This window comes from Labrus mixtus, chromosome 5, assembly GCF_963584025.1.
Source record: "Labrus mixtus chromosome 5, fLabMix1.1, whole genome shotgun sequence".
In the NCBI taxonomy this organism is placed as follows: domain Eukaryota; kingdom Metazoa; phylum Chordata; class Actinopteri; order Labriformes; family Labridae; genus Labrus; species Labrus mixtus.
In genome coordinates this window covers 27,808,388-27,830,492 of record NC_083616.1, presented here as the reverse complement: position 1 = coordinate 27,830,492, position 22,105 = coordinate 27,808,388, and the positions used below count along the sequence as shown (strand labels likewise).

Genomic DNA, 22,105 nt, shown 5'->3' with positions numbered 1-22,105 from the left:
AAAGCAGGTAAAAAGACCTTACTTATTGTTAACATTTCAAAAAGCAGGTAAAAGACCTTACTTATTGTTATGTTACAAAAAGCAGGTAAAAAGACCTTACTCATTGTTATGTTACAAAAAGCAGGTAAAAGACCTTACTTATTGTTATGTTACAAAAAGCAGGTAAAAGACCTTACTTATTGTTATGTTACAAAAAGCAGGTAAAAGACCTTACTCATTGTTATGTTACAAAAAGCAGGTAAAAGACCTTACTCATTGTTATGTTACAAAAAGCAGGTAAAAGACCTTACTTATTGTTATGTTACAAAAAGCAGGTAAAAGACCTTACTTATTGTTAACATTTCAAAAAGCAGGTAAAAGACCTTACTCATTGTTATGTTACAAAAAGCAGGTAAAAGACCTTACTCATTGTTATGTTACAAAAAGCAGGTAAAAAGACCTTACTTATTGTTATGTTACAAAAAGCAGGTAAAAAGACCTTACTTATTGTTATGTTACAAAAAGCAGGTAAAAGACCTGACTTATTGTTATGTTACAAAAAGCAGGTAAAAGACCTTACTTATTGTTAACATTTCAAAAAGCAGGTAAAAGACCTTACTTATTGCTATGTTACAAAAAGCAGGTAAAAAGACCTTACTTATTGTTATGTTACAAAAAGCAGGTAAAAAGACCTTACTCATTGTTATGTTACAAAAAGCAGGTAAAAGACCTTACTCATTGTTATGTTACAAAAAGCAGGTAAAAAGACCTTACACATTGTTATGTTACAAAAAGCAGGTAAAAGACCTTACTTATTGTTATGTTACAAAAAGCAGGAAAAAGACCTTACTCATTGTTATGTTACAAAAAGCAGGTAAAAGACCTTACTCATTGTTATGTTACAAAAAGCAGGTAAAAAGACCTTACTTATTGTTATGTTACAAAAAGCAGGTAAAAGACCTTACTTATTGTTATGTTACAAAAAGCAGGTAAAAAGACCTTACTTATTGTTATGTTACAAAAAGCAGGTAAAAAGACCTTACTTATTGTTATATTACAAAGATCCGGCCTATCCATCATGAGCACTTTAGCAAAGCAGCAAAAGTTACAGTGGTAAGAAAAAACTGCCTTATTAAAAGGCAGAAATCTTTGGCCGGATCCCCGGCTCATGACGAAACAGTCTTCACAGGCCTAGACTGCGCCAGGCTTGGAAAGGGATAGGGGGAGAGATGGGATAAGATGCAGGAAGAGGGATAGGGAGCAAGGGGGTTGGGGGGAGGCAAGCTGTCCATCAACAATCCGGTGGGGAAACCAATGAAAGGTGAAAACAGGCTCTGTTGACGCTAAACTCTCACACATTATTATGATTAAATTGTTTGGGGGGGAATTAGTCAGGGAGAGGGTTGATGTGCACACTTGTGTTTTCAGGTACCTTTGAATCAATGTCAAACCCCAAATACAGTATCGTCATTTTTTCTTTATTGCTCTCTTCTCCTGTGCTCACATAAAACACCTGAAAGTGATTTACTTTTTTGTTGAGGGTTAATTTCAGTTCCATTCTGTTGAAATAAAAGAATAATAATAATAATAATAAATTGTATTTATAAGTGCCTTTCAAGACACACAAGGACACTGTACAACAATCAACATTTAAAAAACAACAATGGATAAACATCGTAAACAGCATACAATAAAAGAAAAGAAATGTAGGACAGTGTAATTACAGTTAAAATGTCAGAGTGAGATCTTGAACAGATGGGTTTTGAGTCTGGATTTGAAGATGGAGAGAGAGTCAATGTTGTGAATGTCAGGTGGCAGAGAGTTCCAGAGCTGAAGAAGTCATTTTTTTTGACTACATGTATTTCCAAACTGTATCAGGTATTTATATTACACCACCAAATGTGACAACTGGCCTGGCATGTATACTACAACGTTTTTAGTTGTTTTTTCAGATATGTTTATTCAACCGTTGTTATCAAAACGCTGTCATCAGAACGCAGAACTTATTTGAAAACGGAAACAAAAAACGCTCCTGTTACCAGTGGATCGTTTCCAGGTAAACATGGCATCATTCTGTGTTGATTGGCTGGCTAATTGCTGAGCTGGCTGACAAATTTAATGTCGTTTCAGTGTTGAATTGTGTCCAATACTGTTTTGTTTGTCACATTCACAAGGTAACGGTAATAAAAAAAATAATATATGAAATTGTCAGTGTATCATGAGAAGTTAAAATAATGATTATACTTTTTTATAATTGTTTTAACATTGATTTGTCAATGGCACAACTAATTAGACATTCCTGTTGATAAGTCATTAAGTCTGATGACATCACTCTTGTACTTTCGGTTTTAAACGCAGGACCTAAACGTGTCACTGAGTATTTCTACTCTGTGTCATATTTCTCACACGTGTCTCTGATGATGCTTTTGTAACCACGTCAATGTGTGAAACTTTTACTCATAAAAGAACAAACTCAGATGTAAAATTCATGCTTTTAATATTTTACATTTTAGTGTCAAACATCAACAAAGAAACTTTTTTTTCCTGAGATTATAAAGAAAATCCAGTAAATATAAAAAGAAAACAAACAAGTGACTGATAATTAAATTGTGTTGATCAATATATATACACACATGTATTCAGTTATAACAAGTAGTGGACTGTATCGACTCCATTACTGCCATTAAACACAAATTGAAGTGATTCAGACTTCACATAAGTTTAGACAACTTCAAACCTGACAAACATCTCCACGGCTTTGGATGCAGGACTTTAGACTTGGAGAATATTCACAGTGTAGTTGTCATACTCATACCAAAGTTTAGTATCTGCTCACTTCTTCCACCGCTGGAGATAACATCATAAATTACACAGAAGAAATAACATTGGATTAAAGAAAACAGAACTAAAAACATGTGCTACCTGACTGATAAACATCACAATTTAACATAATTTAGAAAATCCTGATCACACTCTCTGAGAATCACACTGGAAAGAAAATACAAAATGTCCTTATCACATATTTTTACCCTGCGCAGACTCCTGCTTCACAGACACTCTTCTCTGATTGGCTGAAAAGCAGGAAGTTCACTTGATTCTTAAGCACCAATTAATTACAGTGATAATTCTTATATAAAAAAAACAGAATATTAAAGCCTTAAATTGAACAGAAAAACACAAATAAGTGGTTAAAAGTGAATGTTAGAGTGTTTTTATGTTTGCGCTTTGTAGAGAGAAGTCTGAACATAACTGCATGTTGTTTTGATTATACCTGACAGGTGTCATTGAGTTTAAATAGGAAGTACATGTACCAGGGCAGGAAAGTTCTTTCTACTGACCTGCAGGGGGCGAGCCCACCGGTTTCCAAAGGAGTCTACGAGAAAATGAGCCGACCTCTCACTTGATTTATTACCTTCTTAAACGTTTTCCTAACAAGCTTTCTGTTTCTATTTCTGGTTTCAAGTCTTTCCTTACACATCATGATGTTCATCTCATTCATTAAAGTCCAATTTAGACAAAGATAGACGATAAAGCAGGGACCACTTTTAGGGCGGGGCCTCCTGTGATTGACATGTTGTTGCTACAGCAAGAAGAATAATCTTCTTTTCAGCGCTCGCTTGCAATCAAAGAAACCAACAAAAACATAACTTAACTCCCCTTAATGCAAAGCAGACGTTGTCTTCCAGGTTTATCACACAGCGAGTATCAGGAGGATAAAGGCCAAACTAATGTTGTATTAGAACCACAGACTGTTAAAGTCTTCAGCAGTCAGAGAGGCAAACACTGACATTATGTTAGAAACAACGACTCAGAGTTTGTCCCTTGAAATGAAATGCACTTTGTGTTCTTTGGAGGCTCTTCACTTGATGTGATGATCACACGGACGACGACGTCAAGCAGCAGTTTTGGTTTCCCACTCCTGAGAAAACAGAAACAGAAGAGTTAACTGGATAAAACTGAGATTAAAGCTTCTACACATTATCTTTACATGCAGCTCTTTCTGTTAGAAAATATGTTCACTAACTTCTTTAAAATCTCGCTCTTTGCTTCTATCATTCTGGAGTCTTTTGACCATAAAGTAGAGGACATTGAGCATTGAACATCAAAATCGTGACCTAAATTTCTGATGTCTTTCAACCAACCAGATTTATTTAATGGAGAATTGTGAAGTTTGGATCTCAGATGGTAACATGTGAGCGAACAAAGATACGGATCAGACTTTTTTGACACAATGTTTTGGCACATATCCGCTGAAAATGGCGCCGTGACCCACTTTTGGACCTCGACCCACCAATTGGGAACCACTGTTTTAGATGTCTTTACAATGGACCAATGCTCGCTGGGATTGGTGGACTCTCCAGGTTTAAAGACTAAAAAACACTTAAGTTTCTGTGACATTGAAAAGACTCTAAAGAGAAACATTGATCAGAAGCAGACAGATCCGTTTTTATGACTCTGACCTTCCGTCTCTGGAAAACCTTCCCGTGTTCGATGAACAGCGCTGAAGGTGCTCGCTTCAGAGAGTTTTTAGCTGAGGCCGTCCGTCTCAGCAGAGGATTCAGGAAACCAGCCTGGACCAGCAGAAACAAGCAGAGGTTGGAGCAGATACCAGTGAAACCAGTTAGCAGTGAAACCAGTTATAATGCAGTGGAATTGATGCTCGGGTATCTCCTCTTCCATTTCTTTAAAAATAGTCAATGCACTAAAAGTCATCATTCTGTTGTCTGGTTTCCATGTGCTGGTGATGAAGAAAGTAAGAATTCATAACTCCTGGATGTTTAAAACATTGTTGAAAATGCAGAAAGTTTGAAAAGTAATTAAAGTTACGATAACTGAACTAAATGTGTCGTCTCTTTGGATCGATGTTTTGTTTGTTTGTAACATTTCTTCCAACGAACAAGAAGCCGAGCCTGTCACTGTTTCTTTACCTGAGCGCGCTCAGTGCAGACGGCCAGCGACTGTCTGAACGTGCGTTTGTTCTGCTTCCCGACAGACGCCAGGTTGGTCTCTGACCCCGCCCTCAGCTGCACCGACCTCTTCCCCGTCAGCTCCAGCTTCTGAACGGCCCGCTCAAAGTCCGCCGACTTCCTGCCTGAAACACACACACACACACATTAACGGTCTTTACTCGTCACTTTTTGTGAAATAATTCAACATATTTAACAGAAACTCTAGTAAATAAATAACGTTCTTAGGGTCTATGTTTTCCTTCTCCAATTCACGTAGGTTATATTTAGCTAAATATTGTAATTTTTGTGATCTATTAGGTTCGGGTTTTTCTCTCGTTTAATCCATTAGCTTTCTGTTTAGAAAATGTCACTGAATTGTAAAATATATCCCTCACATTATCTGATTTTCCAGATTTGCCCGACAACAATCTGACCCCAGATCAGAGCAGGAGATTTGGACTGTGAAATATCCTGATTCAGGTTTTGTTAGCAACATTAGCTTTGAATCTATGAGCAGTACAGCGCCAACCCACGCCAACTGGGGTCTCTGAGCGGTACATAGAGCCCCAATAAAGGAGGAGTGCAAGATCCTTAACGGTCTAAAAGCCAAAGATATTAATTTCAAACTGCATAAAACCTGGATTAAAAATGAAATCCTCACATTGTAACGGCACAAACTAGGACATTTTTAGCATTCAGCTTGACTCAGATGATTATTTTTGTTCCGGCACTAATTCCAACTACTCCAGTGCAAATTGCTTATTGACCCTTTGTTGGCTCTCTGATTGGACCGCTGAATCACCAATCAGAGAGCCCTTTCTCATAGTAAACATTGCTACTTCCGGTTAGACAAACTTTCACCAGGGCCAAGACTTATTAGTGCATCACGGCGAAATTGTGACCTTTAATTTGTTACTACAACATGGTTAAAAGGTGCTTGAGGTGGCTGCTAGAGTGACTTAAGACCATAATCTGGGAGTTTTTTCCTGTATGGATCCGTAGCATTCTAACCTAGTAACAGTAACTAAGGAGGGCAGGGATTGACAGTTACTTCCTGGTGAGGGCGGGGCTTGACAAAGGGTCAATTATTGAGCAAATAGTAACATTATGGCCCTTCAAAAATTTGAATGTTGTGTAAAGAGTTTATCTATGAAATAAAGACTCACTTTGTGTTGTGAAGATGGTGTTGCTGTAGGTCATTGAGTCTCTGGAGGACAACGAGCTGCAGTGAACAGAGTCCTGAGAGCTGCTCATCTGAAATAAAAATACAACACTTTATGTTCAAAATAAATTTTCAACCAATTGTTACTCTGATTGTTATTCAATTTATTGCCCTCCACTGAGTAGGGTCTCTTACAAGGTTAGGATTAAGGAAAAACATCATACTCAGGGTAAAAATTAAGAGCTTACATAGGACTCAAACCTCATTATTGTGGATTAAAGTTCTTCTGCATTAAGCAAATTTTATCTGTTACCATGTCACATGGTGTGTCACTAAGAGCTGTTTTTTTCTGTCTCTGAGTATCTGATATTGAAGGGGATTTAAACTGGAGTCAGGCAGAGTTGCAATCATGCAAATGCTAAGAGGAACCTTTACTTTATGGGTGAGAGTATTTCTACCCCATGATAATGCTTTTTAAAATCATGCTCTTGAGAATTTCTTTAACTAAATAGTATTTTTGAGCCCATGAATTGCTCTGTGGATGTACCATGTGCTCCAGGATGGAGGTGTTGGAGTAGATGGGCTGGCCTCGGCCTTCTCCGCTCAGACGGAAAGGGTCGTCCATGTAGGTGTTTGAGGCGGGAAACCTTCGAATCTGCAAGCCACTGAGGAGTGAAATGAGAAAAAGACCACATAAGAAAAAGAAGAAGAAACAATACAATCGCATTTGGTGTACCTCAGGGTTCTATTCTTGGCCCACTGCTCTTTCAAATTTTATAAATTCAAATTCCTCTAAGACAACAACATTTCCCTCTAAAACGGTTGTTTAAAAGCAGGAAGTGGCACAGTCTAAATTCCTCAAACTTGTATTGAAATGTTTACTTCGATAAAAACACCTGGTTGAATTCCAGCTCTGTTTTTCTGTTTGAATTTGTATGTTAATATCATCTAAAATTGTTACATTCAAACACTATGCATCAACTGCAGGACCATGTTGATCAATGTATTTAAAGAGTCTCTTACCTGAGAGATCCACCTGTGTATTCCTTTGGGTTGTTGTCATGGTGACTGTGATTGGCAGCTCCGTCCTGCAGAAGCTTTAACCAGCGCTCCTTTTCTTCTAAACTACTTACCTGAGAGAAGGACGGAAACATGAAAATGTGCCAAAGACTGAAATAAAAATAAACGTTTTCTGGTTCTTGCTGCATCGTCTCACCTCCAGCACAGCCACCTGGTCATCGAGCATGCTCAGTGTGATCCTGTAGGAGTGATCAGTGTCTGGTCCAGGTTTGACCTCACAACCTCTCAGCTGGACGGTGTACTGAGGCGACCGCTTACTCTTCAGCTCCCCTCCCTCCTCCTCGTCCTCCTCTTCCTGTCCGAACATGTTGAGGAGACCGGCCTCCACTTGACACCGTAAACTCTGCCACTGACAGTTCATCAGCACGCTCAGGAAACCTGTCAATCAAACACAGACAGGACTACGAGGTTACTGAGGTCGCTACCTGTCCTGTGCAAAGTGCAAATTAAAGGAGCTTTAAGCTGTTTGACCGCTGGATCAGTTGTAATAATTAAATAAAAACAGGATTTCTCTGATGGACCCCAGCATCTGTCTATCTGTCTCCATACTGGCAGAATGAATATGGCTTACTACTGCAGTATAGATCTAAAATAAACAGATTCCGCTCTGACTGAACTGCAGCTGTAGGGCCCAAAGATTGCCAAAATGACTTGCAAGATGGGACGATGAAACAACTTATAAAATGCTTATTTTCTGAATGGAGTCTGAAGGGACTTTTTCTGATGAAATATAGGGCTGTCTTTCTCCAGAACAAAATGTACCTGTAGTTGGTAACATTTGACTAGAATTTCTCTGCAAAAGCCACATCTATTGAACCTTTGCATTGACAGTTGTAATGGTCTGTTCTCCAGGTCACTGGTTTCCGTACCTTTGTTTGTGTTGAGGCTGCAATGGGCTGAAGGTTTCTCCTCCTCAGAGTCAGACAGGACTGTACTGGACTGAAGACACACAAAATGCAGACAGAGTTTACCTTTTCAATTACAAATTAACTACATTTTCAATATAAGTATGATTAGTTATTAAAAAGTCAATGAATGTAATTTTAGGGTAAAATATGTATTCCATGCTGGTTTTAAATACAACAGCTCAATCTAAACAGCATGTTTTCTGCTGTACTTTTTTTTTATATTCGTCAACATCTGGATTTTTTATTTATTGTTAGTCTTTAATGAATGATCACAAATTTAGGTTTAGGGTTGGAAATAATATAAAACGTAAAGTCTGGGGAAATCGGATAACATCTTGAGGATTTGACATTTTTGCCGTCTTTATTTCTGGTTTTGGAAATGACTATACAGTATTTTTACCAGAGTGTGAAGTGTGTGTGTGTGTGTGTGTGTGTGTGTGTGTGTGTGTCTCACCCTGCAGGACAGCATCTGGTCTGATTTGTTCAGAGACGAGCAGCTCTGAGATTTAGCTTCACATCCGACACTCACCTCCTCCATCACCTGCACAAATAATAACACATACAACACACCTGATATAAAAATACTGACACACACACTCAGCTGCTACTTCACTAGACATATTTAAGGGTTGCCAACCGTCCCGTATCAGCAAGGACATCCTGTGTTTTAATGTCCTCCTTATTTAATGTTAAAATAGTGGACTAATTTATTTCCACTGTAACAATAATAACAGTTTTGATTAAACTACAGATAGAAAATAGGCTGCACTTCTTTTGCTTATAAACTACATACACACAAAGTGGTACTCACAAAAGTTGGCAGTCCTAAAACAGCTTTACAATCTAATGTGACTCAATGCTAGAGGAAGAACTGTCGTCCTTTACGTCAGCACAAAAACACAAAACTACTTCAGAAATGTAAAGCAGAATGAACAAGATCTAATCCCTCGTTTAGTTTGTCACTGATGTGTGAAGTGTGTGTTGTTGTCTGTGTCGTGTGTTTCTGACCCTCTTCCACTCGTCGGCCTGCTGGAAGCTGCTGTATCCCAGCACCAGAGACTCAGATCCCAGTAGAACCAGTTTGAGCTGGTGCTGGATCTTCCTGTTGCTCTTTGACTTGTAGGCGAGCTGACAACCGCGCAAGCTCAACTCCATCTGAGGCAGCAGGTCCTGAGCACACTTATAACACTGAGAGGCACACACACACACACACACACACACACACACACACACACACACACACACACACACACACACACACACACACACACACACACACACACACACACACACACACACACACACATATTAGTGTCGATCTCTCTGTTTGTCTGAACAGCTGTAGTAGAACATCAGAGTTGCTCTTCTTACCAGCAGCACGTCGTTCCTGATGATGAACAGCTGTTTGGTCCACTGTCCGAGCCACTTCCTCTTCCACAGATAACCACAGAGGCGGGACTCGGGGATGGGCCTTAGGCAGGGCTGCGAGGCGCTCCATTGGAGGTAGTGAGCTCTGTCCTTCACAGGCTCCTCGTCATCGTCATCTTCCTCCCCGTACGACTCGTAGTGACTGCTGTCTGACTCCGCCTTCTCTGAGGGAGGGAAGAACACATTATCAATGTTTACAAAAAGGTGTGTGTGTGTGTGTGTGTGTGTGTGTGTGCGTGTGTGTGTGTGTGTGTGTGTGTGCGTGTGTGTAGGTACCCGTGTTAGAGGTGGTTGTGTCAGCTACGTAAGGTGCTGCCTCCTCGTATGTATCTTCATCATCATCACCACCGAGGCCTCCTGGAGGGAGAGGCGGCACCACAGGACCCTGAATCTGACATCACCCAGGAAACAGGAAGTGGTCATCATCATCATGCATAAACAAACTGGTCAGGTGGACTGATGTCAGAGGCAGATCTTTAGCCGCTCGTAGTCTGTGTGTTTGTTGGTGAGGCAGATTGTGTGTGAGAGGGAGCGACTCCTGTTTCTAAGACACAACTGAAATACACATAGTTCTGACTCGTCGTCTGTTTGTGGGACTTTTCTTTTGACTATTTTCTTTAGCTTCACAGTGTGAGCTCTCAGGTCGTGCTCGACATTCGGGTCTTCCAGTGTGAGCACTTAAGTTCTTAAACGATTCGGTGAGAGCTGAAGTTCCACCACTACTTTTCTGTAATCAGCCCAGGCTTAACTCTGCCCCCTTTCTATGTGAACACATTCAGAAGCTCTGGGTTTCCTTATCGAGTTGATAGGCAGCTTTGTCTGACCGCTTAGCGTGATCTCATCTGTCAGGGTTAGCTAAGCCAGATAACTTAAAGATACCCTGGGTATGCTGAACTGGCTTTGTAGTTCAGGCCTCAGTATCCTTTTTTTATTTGAAGGAATCTTTGTTTTCACATTAGCTCAACATTAACAGCAGCCTCTACATCTGACAAAAAGAGAACTTTGAATAGCTGAATCTGTAGGATCAGCGAGCAATAACTAAGGTTAAGACCTTCACTGACCACAACAGTACAGTTAAATAATTAAACTTAATAATAAATTATATTAGAAACATGGTTTTATATTGAAAAAGTCACCAAACCTTAACTAATCAAGCAGGACATTCAACACTTTCTTACACACTCACTGTCACGATGCTGAACTAAACATGAGCTGCCAGTGAACACAACATGTTTTTAAATTAGTTTCATATGATTTCCCATGAGCCCAGGTCAATGTGTGTGTGTGTGTGTGTGTGTGTGTGTGTGTGTGTCTGTTTGTGTGTGTTTGTCCATCCATCACGTAGGCCAGATGCTAATCAGCCGCCATCAGTGACCACTTCCTCCCTCTGCAGAGCTCTCAGCCAATAGGACGACGGATAGAGGAGAGATGGCCTCATATATAAACACAGAATATCCTGTCACTCCCTCCAGCACAAACACACACACACACACACATCCACACACATCCACACACACGCGCGCACACACACACGCGCAGTAACCCTGCCGTCTCCTCCCAAACCTCCGGAGGACTGCAGTCTGTCATTACTGACCCACATCACAAACCTCCTCCTCCTGTTATCTTAAAAAAGCTCTTTTTTCTTTCCCAACCACTTTTCTTTAACCTCGAGGGAAACCAGCAGGAGGTCAAAAAGTGCAGGGGAGTTTAAAAAACAACAGGACTCCGAATCAGAGAAAGTCGGGTCTGAACTTCAGGAATGTCTAAACTGACCACCATGTGTTTTTCATCTAGCGGTAGAGGATGCTCCTCTGCTATGACGGAGAACGTGTTCAGATCCTCAGTTAAATATTAAAATACGAATGTGTCCGAACCAAGCAGCTTACTCTGGTGTTAAAAAATAAAGTCTATTTGGCAAGTGCAAAAAAACTGCAGTACCTCGGGTGTCCACCTGAGGCTGGCTCCAAAGTGAGTCAATCACCATATTAAAATGTCCAATTTTTACAGCAGAAATAAAGATGTTTACAGCCTGGGGTGAAACAGGTTTTTGTCTCTATAGCTCATTTCTATATTTGTGGCAACTGTACAAGGGGTACATTTTTGCACAACTCACATATTTGAATAATATTAATCCATAAAGGTTTGGACAGTGTCGCCCAACCTCTCTCCACAAGGTGAATGACAGATCGTCATTCACCTTCAGGGGCGAGCCAGCGGGGGAGCACAGCGCTGTGTATCTATGTCTTTTTTTTTTTCTTCTTTAGTTTAATTTTGGGTCATTTTTTGCCTTCATTGGATAGGACAGCTGAAGAGAGACAGGAAGCGTTGGGCGGAGAGAGTGGGGGACAACAAGCAGCAAAGGATCGAGGTGGGATTTGAACCCACGGTAACCGCGGTAACAAGGACTATAGCCTCCGTACATGGGTGATGCAACGTAACCTCCATGCTATCGGCGCCCCTGTGTATGTGGAGCTCCTGCTGTGACGTGCTCACAGACTGGGACACCAGTGGTACACCGTTGCAGAATCTAAATGAATGTTTTAAGGCGTAATAATGACGGAGCTTCTTTAGGGCACTGTTGTGGTATTGCACTATAAAAAGGGCTCATGGTATCAACATGCGCTGGGTTACAAATGTCTGATGTGTGTTTTGACTCACCGAGTTTCTCAGCCACACAGGCGAGTCGAGCTCAGAGGACCCGACTCCCTCTGGACAAACAAACAAATCAGATTCATTTACATTTAATATAACATCAAACTTGTGTCCTTTTAAAGACATTTACAACATCAGTCATTTGTAAAGTCTGAGAAGATCATAAGAGGGTCCATGAAAGCAACTCATCTTGTTAACGTGCTAAAACATTTTCATGTTGCCGCTGTGAATTTAAGCATGTTAGAGTTATCATATGAGGATGTGCAGGTGAAGCAGATCTAAATAAAAAGCTCAGTGTTACCTGTGTCTGTCAGCTCGTTGCTAGGAGACGATGATGGACAGCTCATGATCATGTACTCGGCATCTTCCACTAGAAACACACCAAACACATCTGTGTGTGTCAGTAAACATTATAACAGGAAGTTAACAGATTCATCTCGTTTCAGTGATTCAGACTGAACCAGCAGTTGGTTTAAAGTTTAATCTCAGACCAAACATTTGTCTGAGAATCTTTTTTGGTCGCCTTCTTTGCTTTCATTTCTTACATAAACCAACATTTCAACTTCCTCCATCTGTAAGGTGGCATTAAAACTACAACTGAGATTTGAGGTTCTTTCAGTGATTACTATTCAACTGACTGATCCAACATCAGCTATTAGTAAGCACAAAAAAACAAGCTTTTTTCACTCGTAATAAAAGCAGAAGTTGTGGGACTTTTATCTTTTGTAAGAGAAGTAAAATCAGAAGATCAGAATCACAAACTGGCGACTGGTCAACAGGGGGCACTAGGGCACTTCACTCCACTCTAGGAGAATACTGAATATGATTTTTATTTTAAAAATTTACCATTTTAAAAGGGCAAAGTTTATATTATATAGTAATTGAGTAAAATGTCAAATCTGCAAAAAATAATTTAAACGCTCTATGTGTCCAAAGTTACTGATTGTTTCCGTTCTTGGGCGCTAGAATCCTCTTCAACACAGATATACAAGATATAGGAGGAACGAGGAGCTCAGGAAAAACTGCGTCAATGAACCCATTACACACCACCACCCATAAGGAGGCCGCAGAGAGCGAGACATAAAGAGCGAGTCATGCAGCGTCACTGGATCAGAGCAGCAGACCAGCATGAGTCAGCAGTATTTTAATTCTGTCTTTACATATATTAGGAAACATAAGCCTGAGAGTATGAGTGCATAAGGTGTTGTTTGTTGAGTATATTAAGTCAAAGAGATCGTTAAACTTATCTTGATGCTAATTCTGTTAGCCAGTTAATGGTATTTTCCAGTATGTTTTAGCATCAAGCTAACAAACTAAACTATACATCCTGGTCTGTCTATGAGAAGTTGTGCCCACCATGGAGAACGATGCACCAGTCACTCCTGGGTTTATTGTTAATAAAATTAATATGATTCTTACCAGGAGTGTCGTTTGTTTGCAGTTTGGACAGCAGCTCTGAGATGGATTTCTTCTGAGCCTGAGCGATATAACTCAAGTTCTCCGAGTCCAGAACAGACAGGAACGACTGCAGGTCCCAGATCAGCTTAGCCAGAACTAAAGACAGACAGACAGGCAGACAGACAGACAGACAGACAGACAGACAGGCAGGCAGGCAGACAGACAGACAGACAGACAGACAGACAGATAGACAGAAAGACAGACAGGCAGGCAGGCAGACAGACAGGCAGACAGACAGACAGGCAGGCAGGCAGACAGACAGGCAGGCAGACAGACAGGCAGGCAGGCAGACAGACAGGCAGGCAGGCAGACAGACAGACAGGCAGGCAGACAGACAGACAGGCAGGCAGACAGACAGGCAGACAGACAGGCAGGCAGGCAGACAGACAGGCAGGCAGACAGACAGACAGGCAGACAGACAGACAGACAGGCAGACAGACAGACAGGCAGGCAGGCAGACAGACAGACAGACACACAGACAGACAGACAGAAAGGCAGACAGACAGGTGAACAGCTGGACTCCTCAGTTTTACTGTGACAGAGTTTATCTCGTTCTAATGAGTCGTGGTTGACCCAACTGTTGACGGAGCAGCAGAACGATGAGTCATGTTTGATTACACTCTCACTATCTGTCTTCATGAAAGACCCTCATTGTCCCCTCTCACACAGGCACAAGGTGAGCCACCACATGGCAGCTTTCTCTTTAATTAGTGCAAAGAGTTAATACAGTGACATTTCACAAAACACATCTTCAAAACTAAATAAACAGAAATAACGACAGTGGAATGAAAACAGCTCAACGTTCATGAAAAAGAGACAAAAATTAATAGAATTTAACAGATTAGTAGAAATATTATAATAGTTAGATTACTGTCATTTTGTACAGCTAAATACTTTGGTGTTATCTTTAAACGTCACTGATTTATTGATGAGCTAACATCCTAACGTATAGCTACGTTACGTTACCTCTTTAACGTATCAACGTACAGCTTAGCTAGCTTACTAAGCTTTTCTCAGTAATGGGGAGCTGACCAACATCTTCGGTGGCTAATTTACTTACTGTTGACAAAAACCTTATAAAACCCCACTTAAAAAATAAACAACTATCCCTTTAAGATGTCAACAGGCTAGAGTTCCTATGTACTCAACCTAAGGATGTTTATATGCTAATATGCCAAATGATAGAAGGTTTACTGATAACATTTTGAAAAGTTGTATTTAAAGACAGTTGGTCATTTTTTTTTAGAAAATTAGCATGTGCTCCCTCAAAAGCCACACCCCTCACTTACATGCACCAGCACTGCATTTTGTAGAAACTATCTTCTACCATCTTACCATCTTAAACTTTAAAGCCTAGTTGTTCCAAACAACTAGGCTTTAAAGTTTAATTGGGAAAGATAAAATTGCATTTTTACAAAGATGTATAAAGTAGTATCTTTGTGTGAATCTCTTCATTTGGTTCCAAAAGTACGGTGGCTTTGAAGTGCAAACCCAAATTACAAATTGTGAAACACTTTAACAAAGATTGAGAAAGGGAGGCGTGATTGGTTCATCAGATTGGTACCTCGTGGACAGACATTGGTTGAAGTTTTCACAGGCTTACAACTGCTACAGATGACGGGTTTTCTTCAGAGCACATGAGTTATAAATGTCTGTCAGGATCTAAAGACAATTTCAACCAGAATCTTAAAAAGTACTTTAGTAAAACATTAAAAAGTGAAAATCTTTATTCTGTTTCCTCGTCTTTTGTTCTGTGAGTTTGTTGAGAGTAAAACAGAAACTGAGCGGGGTTCGTTTTGTCGTCAGCAGGTTGATAAAACACGGAAGTTGTCATGAAGTCAGCGTTGAGTTATGAATGAAGCTTTTGTGTCTCGTTTCAGTGAATGAACGCCAACTTTGTGTTGAGTCTGCAGGAGAGTGAAGGGCTGTAATCATTAAACACAGTTATGTGAGAGGCCTCTCTCTTTACATGTTATTTACCTTAAATACTATTTTCACTTCATGTGGTTCCTATTAGACAGTTACTACCATAGTTCTGCTACGTCATATTTGTTATGAACATTATCCATAGGTCATTTGGACAGGCCTTTTCTGACTTTAAATTCACATTTACACGTATGTTAATATTTCTATCTATAAGTGGGTCTGTTTACACGTTTTATTGTATGATAGGGTTTGAAAATTAGAGAAATATATAAATGTTGTTGTTGCTGAAACACTTCTGGTGACAAATTTGTACTTTAAAGTAACAATATGTAGGAATTTGGTTAGATGCATTTTGGCGCCCACCAAAGGTCTCTGAGTGTAACTGCACTGTTGTTAAACACAGACAGTGCTGTTACGCCTCCCCCTCTTAGACAACGTGCATTTGTTGACAGGTAAAGGGTGGTGAAGACGACAAAGACGGGAGTTGACTGACAGGCTTCAGAATCATTTTGAGAAAATCGGACTCTCCTAGCATCTTCCGCCCGTTGTTAGCAAACTGTTAGCATGCTCAGAACAGGCTGTTTCTGTGTCTGTACCTTTAAATATGTAAATGAGCGGTGTCTGACCACGCCCCCTCTCTGGAAGGGCTCGGGTGGCTCTGGCTTTCTCACTCCATGTCCTATTGTTTACGGTGAGAAGGCAGACTCAGAGGGCAGAACAAACACCTAGCTGTGGGAGTGTCACCCACCTGGGGGAGGGGCTACTGCCCTTTGTGATGTCATGAAGGGAAAATCTCCAAACGGTCTGTTTGAATACACATTTTCTGAAAAGTGGAGCAGGCAGAAGACGGAGAGGATGGACTTTTCTCATCTTTGGGGGGTTTGTAGACAGACTAGAGACACATATTAGAGTTAGAGAAACATGGTGAAGTGTTTTTTACATAATATATGACCTTTGAATTGTTATCTGTTTAAATCTTAAGGTTCGACTTCATGACGGCATAAACGAGTGAATGAAAAAATCCAAACATCAAACTGACTGCACCTGCTGAGGTGAAGGTTTCCCCTCCACAAATATTGGGATGTTCTGGCCTTCTGTTAAGTGATGTGACAGGAAACACACTGATAAGCTGCAGAGTGCTGCTAATGTTTAACACAGAATAAAGAGTGTGTATGTTACATCATCTTAAAAAACTCAAGGTCTCTGTAGAGAAAGTGAGAAAGGAAGTGGTATGTAGTTAAAAAAAAATAAAGACTAATTCCAAAGATCGTTCTCTATTATCGTGTAATTAAGGGTTGACAGAAACCCTAATTTGATGATTTAACAGATTTAATTTTGACTCCTGATTCTAAGTGTTAGTCATTCAAATACGTGTAAATTATTATTATTTATTTTTATAGAAATATCCCCAACATAGATGACAGATGAAAGTATAATTCAAAATGAAGCGGTGTATAAAAAGGTACTTTTCAACCATGAGCCTCCATAACAGCTTGAGTTCTCTTTGTCAGGGGTTCTCTGACTGCATGGAGTATTTTTCAACATTTGGTGTTTTGATGAGGAAAGCGCTCTAACAGGTTGCTCCACAACCAACGCTTAAAAATCTCCTCAACATCCACAAGAACCACATAAACTGTATGACCTCCTCAATGACCACAAGAACCAAAAGTACACCCTTTAAAATTCTTGTAAAATTTGGAGGAACTTCCTACGGTACGGACTTAACAACTTTTTTCAGTTTGACTAGAACATCCCAAATGCATTTAAACTCCTATAGGTCTCATAGAACCAATTAAAGGACTAATGCAGCTGCTTTGAACCCAAAGACACCACCTTTACCTTCCTCGTGAATACTAGACCATTTTACAGAACTTCTTGAACCTTCTTAAGGACACTAAGGGACCTCAACAGCTAACCTTTTTAATGACCATTAAGACATCTTAAAGGACCAGAAGGACTTCTAATAGCATGAGTTGAAATCAAACGTCACCACAAACATTCCTTATGACCACGAGAATCTTTAAAAGGAGTTTAAGAACGACCTGAAAGTGGCCCGCCCAAATCTTGACTAGAATCCCCCAAGAGATCATCCTAAACAATCACTAGAACTCATAGGCTGCTCATAGATCTCTTAATACCAAGAGTAGAACTAGAATATTGCCCCCTTCAATGCTGAAGCATGATTGCCCACCTAACCATTCCCCGCTGGCCTGCTAGTCTAACCGGGCCTGAGATTTTTAGAACTATTAGAACCTTTCCTCTAAATAATACAACCTTCTCCATGTTTTTTTTTTCCAAACACTATCCTATTTTATCACATAAAACATAGAAATAAGACCAAGTTGAAACCATAGACTGTAAATATTAATGTTTGAAGCCTGAGTGACGTCACCCATGGGTCACCCACCTCTGTAGGCTCATCGGCAGCAGCCGCCATGTTGGAAATCCTGTCTCAGCCTAACTTTCAGTCAACCTAACGACAGGCTGAGAGCTGGAGCTGAGGCAGGTTTTAAGCCCCTTGATGAACCGTTACACCGCGCCCACCTGTCAATCATGTCAGCTGCACGCCTAACTATGAATAACACGTATCGTTTTCAAAATAAAAACGGAGCCACTGTACAGTGTGTGCCCTTGAAGACAATAATTATTTGTTTTTTTTGTACCAGGCTGTAAAACATGTTAATTTATGCTGTAAAAACAGCTTCTTTGGCTGTGGTGTGTAAGTGACTTTCAGGATTTTGCACTTCCACATTGGCTTCATTTTTCAAGCCCGGAGGTTGCCGCTTGGTTGAAGCCCCCGAGAACATCAGCAGGTACGATGGTTGAATTGACTTTGTTGTTGTTTTCTCTGCTTTTTAAAAACTGACGTTTGACGGAAATAATCTCCAAACAGTCTGAATTATCATCAGAAGGAGTGAAAATGTAAAAAATGCAGAGGAACAGTCGGTGATTGTGTCCGAGCTTCATTCACACACACAGAGTGCGTCCATTCACTCTCTGAGCTGAGTGGGAGACGGAGGTTAAATGTTTCAGATTAACTCTTCGCTGCTGATTTAAAGGATCCTTCGGCTCTACTTATCAGCCTGCTGCTGTTTTAAACACCGAGCTGTGCATACCTCACACACCCACGACACGACGACAACAACAACAACAATAACAACAACACAGACAGTCGGTCTGTCTGTGGAGAGAAAACACCTCAGAGACACTGAGATGTTTCACAACACAAAGACTGCTGCTGCTGCACAGAGATATAAAGAGTTTGTTAGTGAACGCAGCTTATCAGAACATCAACATTACTTCCTGTCTCTGGCTTTGATGCTGCTGACCACACACACACACACACACACACACACACACACACACACACACACACAAAATGAAAAACACATCCCACACACAGTGTATGACGTCTGTTTGAATGAAAGACAAATCATGTTTGGTGTTTTGGTCTCTGTCTGGTTTTAGTTTGTTGTCCCATTTTCTAATGTTTGCTGTTTCTATTTGATGAACTTAAAATCAGAAAATCTAACTATTGAAAAACATTATCGGCGTCATCGTTGTCTCATGTTCAGCAGATTTACCGGCCGCAGAAAGTTGTCTAACCCAAGTCTCTACAACGGGACCCCAGCAGTGTTATATCTGCGCAACATCCTGTGATATTCCTGCACCCTGTCAGTCGACATGGTTCTTTGGCTTCTCACTGTGCAGCTCCTCTGCTTGTCAACAGATGCATGTTGGGGGTGAGGGAGGCATAACAGCACTGTGTGTTTTACAACAGTGCTGTCACACTAAGAGACTTAAAACAAATCAAATCAAAATCCTACATGTTGTCGCTTTAAACCTCCAAAACATAAAGACAAGAAAAGAGAAAAAGGTCCCTTTGAGAGCTCTTTTATTCTTTCACTGACTTGTGATCAGTTGATATGAAAACTGTTAGGGTCAGACAGAAATATGATGTATTTATTTATTTATTGTTAAAGATATCAAAAGAGCCAAACATTAAAGGTCACATATTAGACTAAATGTTTTTTAAACACTAATATGTGTCTCTAGTCTGTCTACAAACCCCCCAATGATGAGAAAAGTCCATCCTCTCCATCTTTTGCCTGCTCCACTTTTCAGAAAATGTGTGCTCAAACAGGCCGTTTGGAGATTTTCCCTTCATGACATCACAAAGGGCAGTAACCCCTCCCCCAGGTGGGTGACACTCCCACAGCTAGGTGTTTGTTCTGCCCTCTGAGTCTGCCTTCTCACCGTAAACAATAGGACATGGAGCGAGAAAGCACCGAGTACACCCAAGTCCTTCCAGAGAGGGGGCGTGGTCAGACACAGCTCATTTACATATTTAAAGGTACAGACACAGAAACAGCCTGTTCTGAGCAGGGCTGAAATAGAGGGGTTTATAGACATGATCAAATACAGGATCAGAGTGGATTTAGAACAAGAGACTTCACACACATGTTTTGTGGAGCTCTGAGAATTATTTAAACTGGTTGATGAGGAGGAGAATATGTGACCTTTAAAATAAGTAAAACTGTATAGTAAAAGTGTCAGGGAGGGTTGACTGACGTGTTTGTGTCCTCGCTCAGCACAGCACTGGTTTTGTCACGCCCCTGTTTTTTTATCTTTTTGGTTAACTCGTGAAGTCATTCAACTAAAACTGGAGACATCGGTTGGCCGGGGTGCATGTAAGGGGAGAAAAATGCTAAATTGCCAGTGTGAATCCAAACAGACTATTAGCTGTGTCTCCTGAGGGCAGCGCAGGGAGGAAGTGGGGATGAGGATGATGAGGGGCGGAGGACGGAGGTCAGACAGACGGGTGTTTCCGAATGTTTGGCTGCCAAAGTTTACATACCATCAATGTGATAAAGAAGAAGAACTCATGACATCAACAGGTTTTGCTGGAACTAGTTTAGATATAAAGATAGATCCTTTATTATGAAACAATAACATCTTATTTGAAACAAATTAGTTTTTAACCATACTTTACTTTTTTACGCTGTTTCTAACTACTCAAAGCGCTTTTTTATAAAGATTTATTTTTGGCTTTTTCTGCCTTCTGCTCACTAACCACTAGGCCACTGGCGCTCCCCCTCAAAGCGCTTTTACACCGCAGGTCACACCTACACACATCACACACTGATGGTAGAGGCTGCTTTGTGAAGAGACCATCAGTATAAACTAATCCATTCATACACATTAATACACCCCCCCCTCCCCGCTCCCCACACAGCAGCGGAAGTGTCTTGTCCGAGGACAGATCAACATGTGGCTGCAGGAGCTGGGGATCGAACCCCCGAGCTTCAGGGTCGATCGACTCTATCACTGAATCACAGTCTTCACTTTGTACTTGTTTTTGAAAAGCGCTTCATAAATAAAGTTATTATAATTATTTTAACCTCTTTCTAATGTCCCCACAATCATGTGTTGTGAACATCTGTAATATTTATTTATGAATTTATTTTATGTATTTGTTTATTTAACACATTCAGTGAACATTTCTTCATATGTCAAACACACAGTATAGATGTCATGCATACAGGATTATAACCGAGGCTTATTAGCAACCTGTCCAAGGATTAAAACAGAATCTTTAGACTTCAAGAAAATACAGAAACAGTGATACTTTACACATACAGACATTATAAACTTAATATAAATAAGAGACTAAATTAAACCAAACAGTGAAATGAGGACTAGAAGAGGAAACAGTCGATGCTCACAGACTTTTTCAGAGTTTCAGCTTCTGTTTTACTGGTTTATACTTCTTATGAATGTAGACGTTTTGTCCTTTTATTCAACAATTCGGTGATAAACAAAGACACAACGCATTAAGTGAAGATGAAGCAAAAGAAAACACCTACAAAAATTATGTGAAAACTGTTTTTTTTTCTTCTGTGAAAATACTCAAAATGTTGAAAAGTCACACAGAACTCGCATGTCGGCTCTTTAAATATTTCTTAATGGTGTATAATTTTAAATGTTGAGATTTATGGTTAATTTGACATTAAATAAATGTAAATAATTCATCTTTTTGACGCCTCAGGTGATAATCAAAGTCTTAAAGGTTTTATGGCTTTAGTGAAACCTCGCTGAAATCTTGCAGTCCTTTGATTTCTCAGTGATGTGACTTCTTGTTTTGTTGTATCTGTAATATTTTCTGAACATGAAGTGTGAAATAAAGTGAGCACGGTACCTTTCTGTTTGTCCATGTCTGTCCGTCTGTCTCAGCAGGTTCTTCTCTGCAGTCTCATGTCTCTGCTGAAGAGTCCAAAACATCAAACTTCTGACAGAAAAACAGAGAAAGAGAAGTTTTCCTCCTCTGTGATCGCTCTCTTTCTGCTCTGTGGGAAAAGTTTCAGCTCTCACTCTCAGAGTCCTGAAGACCTGACTCTGAGTGACACTGAAACGGGAGAAGAGGACGGGCCAACATACTCATTAAGTGGGAGGAGAGAGAGGAGAGGACGGGCCGACAGGAGGGAGGGAGAGAGAGAGGAGAGGACGGGCCCACAGGAGGGAGGGAGAGAGAGGAGAGGACGGGCCGACAGGAGGGAGAGAGA

At 40.4% G+C, this 22,105-nt stretch overlaps 1 protein-coding gene across 1 annotated transcript; it reads right to left on the bottom strand.

The window, feature by feature from the left end:
- Positions 1-2,454: 2,454 nt before the first annotated feature.
- si:dkey-220o5.5 (actin filament-associated protein 1-like 2) lies at positions 2,455-22,017 on the bottom strand. Its single transcript, XM_061039127.1, has 16 exons — positions 21,742-22,017; positions 13,578-13,712; positions 12,460-12,528; positions 12,165-12,214; positions 9,783-9,897; positions 9,450-9,670; positions 9,087-9,266; positions 8,533-8,619; positions 8,040-8,109; positions 7,307-7,548; positions 7,114-7,223; positions 6,638-6,755; positions 6,095-6,182; positions 4,908-5,071; positions 4,440-4,550; positions 2,455-3,898 (listed from the first exon to the last, which is right to left on the bottom strand). Exons 1-16 carry the CDS (start codon positions 21,755-21,757, stop codon positions 3,872-3,874), a joined length of 1,803 nt encoding a protein of 600 aa, XP_060895110.1. The 5' UTR covers positions 21,758-22,017; the 3' UTR covers positions 2,455-3,871.
- Positions 22,018-22,105: the final 88 nt, after the last annotated feature.

Bases quoted from the DNA above. Each gene is read 5' to 3' on its own strand.
- si:dkey-220o5.5 (XM_061039127.1), bottom strand. The intron at 7,224-7,306 runs GTGAGACGATGC...TCCTTCTCTCAG, and splicing joins ACCAGGTGGCTGTGCTGGAG to GTAAGTAGTTTAGAAGAAAA. The intron at 6,183-6,637 runs GTACATCCACAG...TTTTTATTTCAG, and splicing joins CCTCCATCCTGGAGCACATG to ATGAGCAGCTCTCAGGACTC.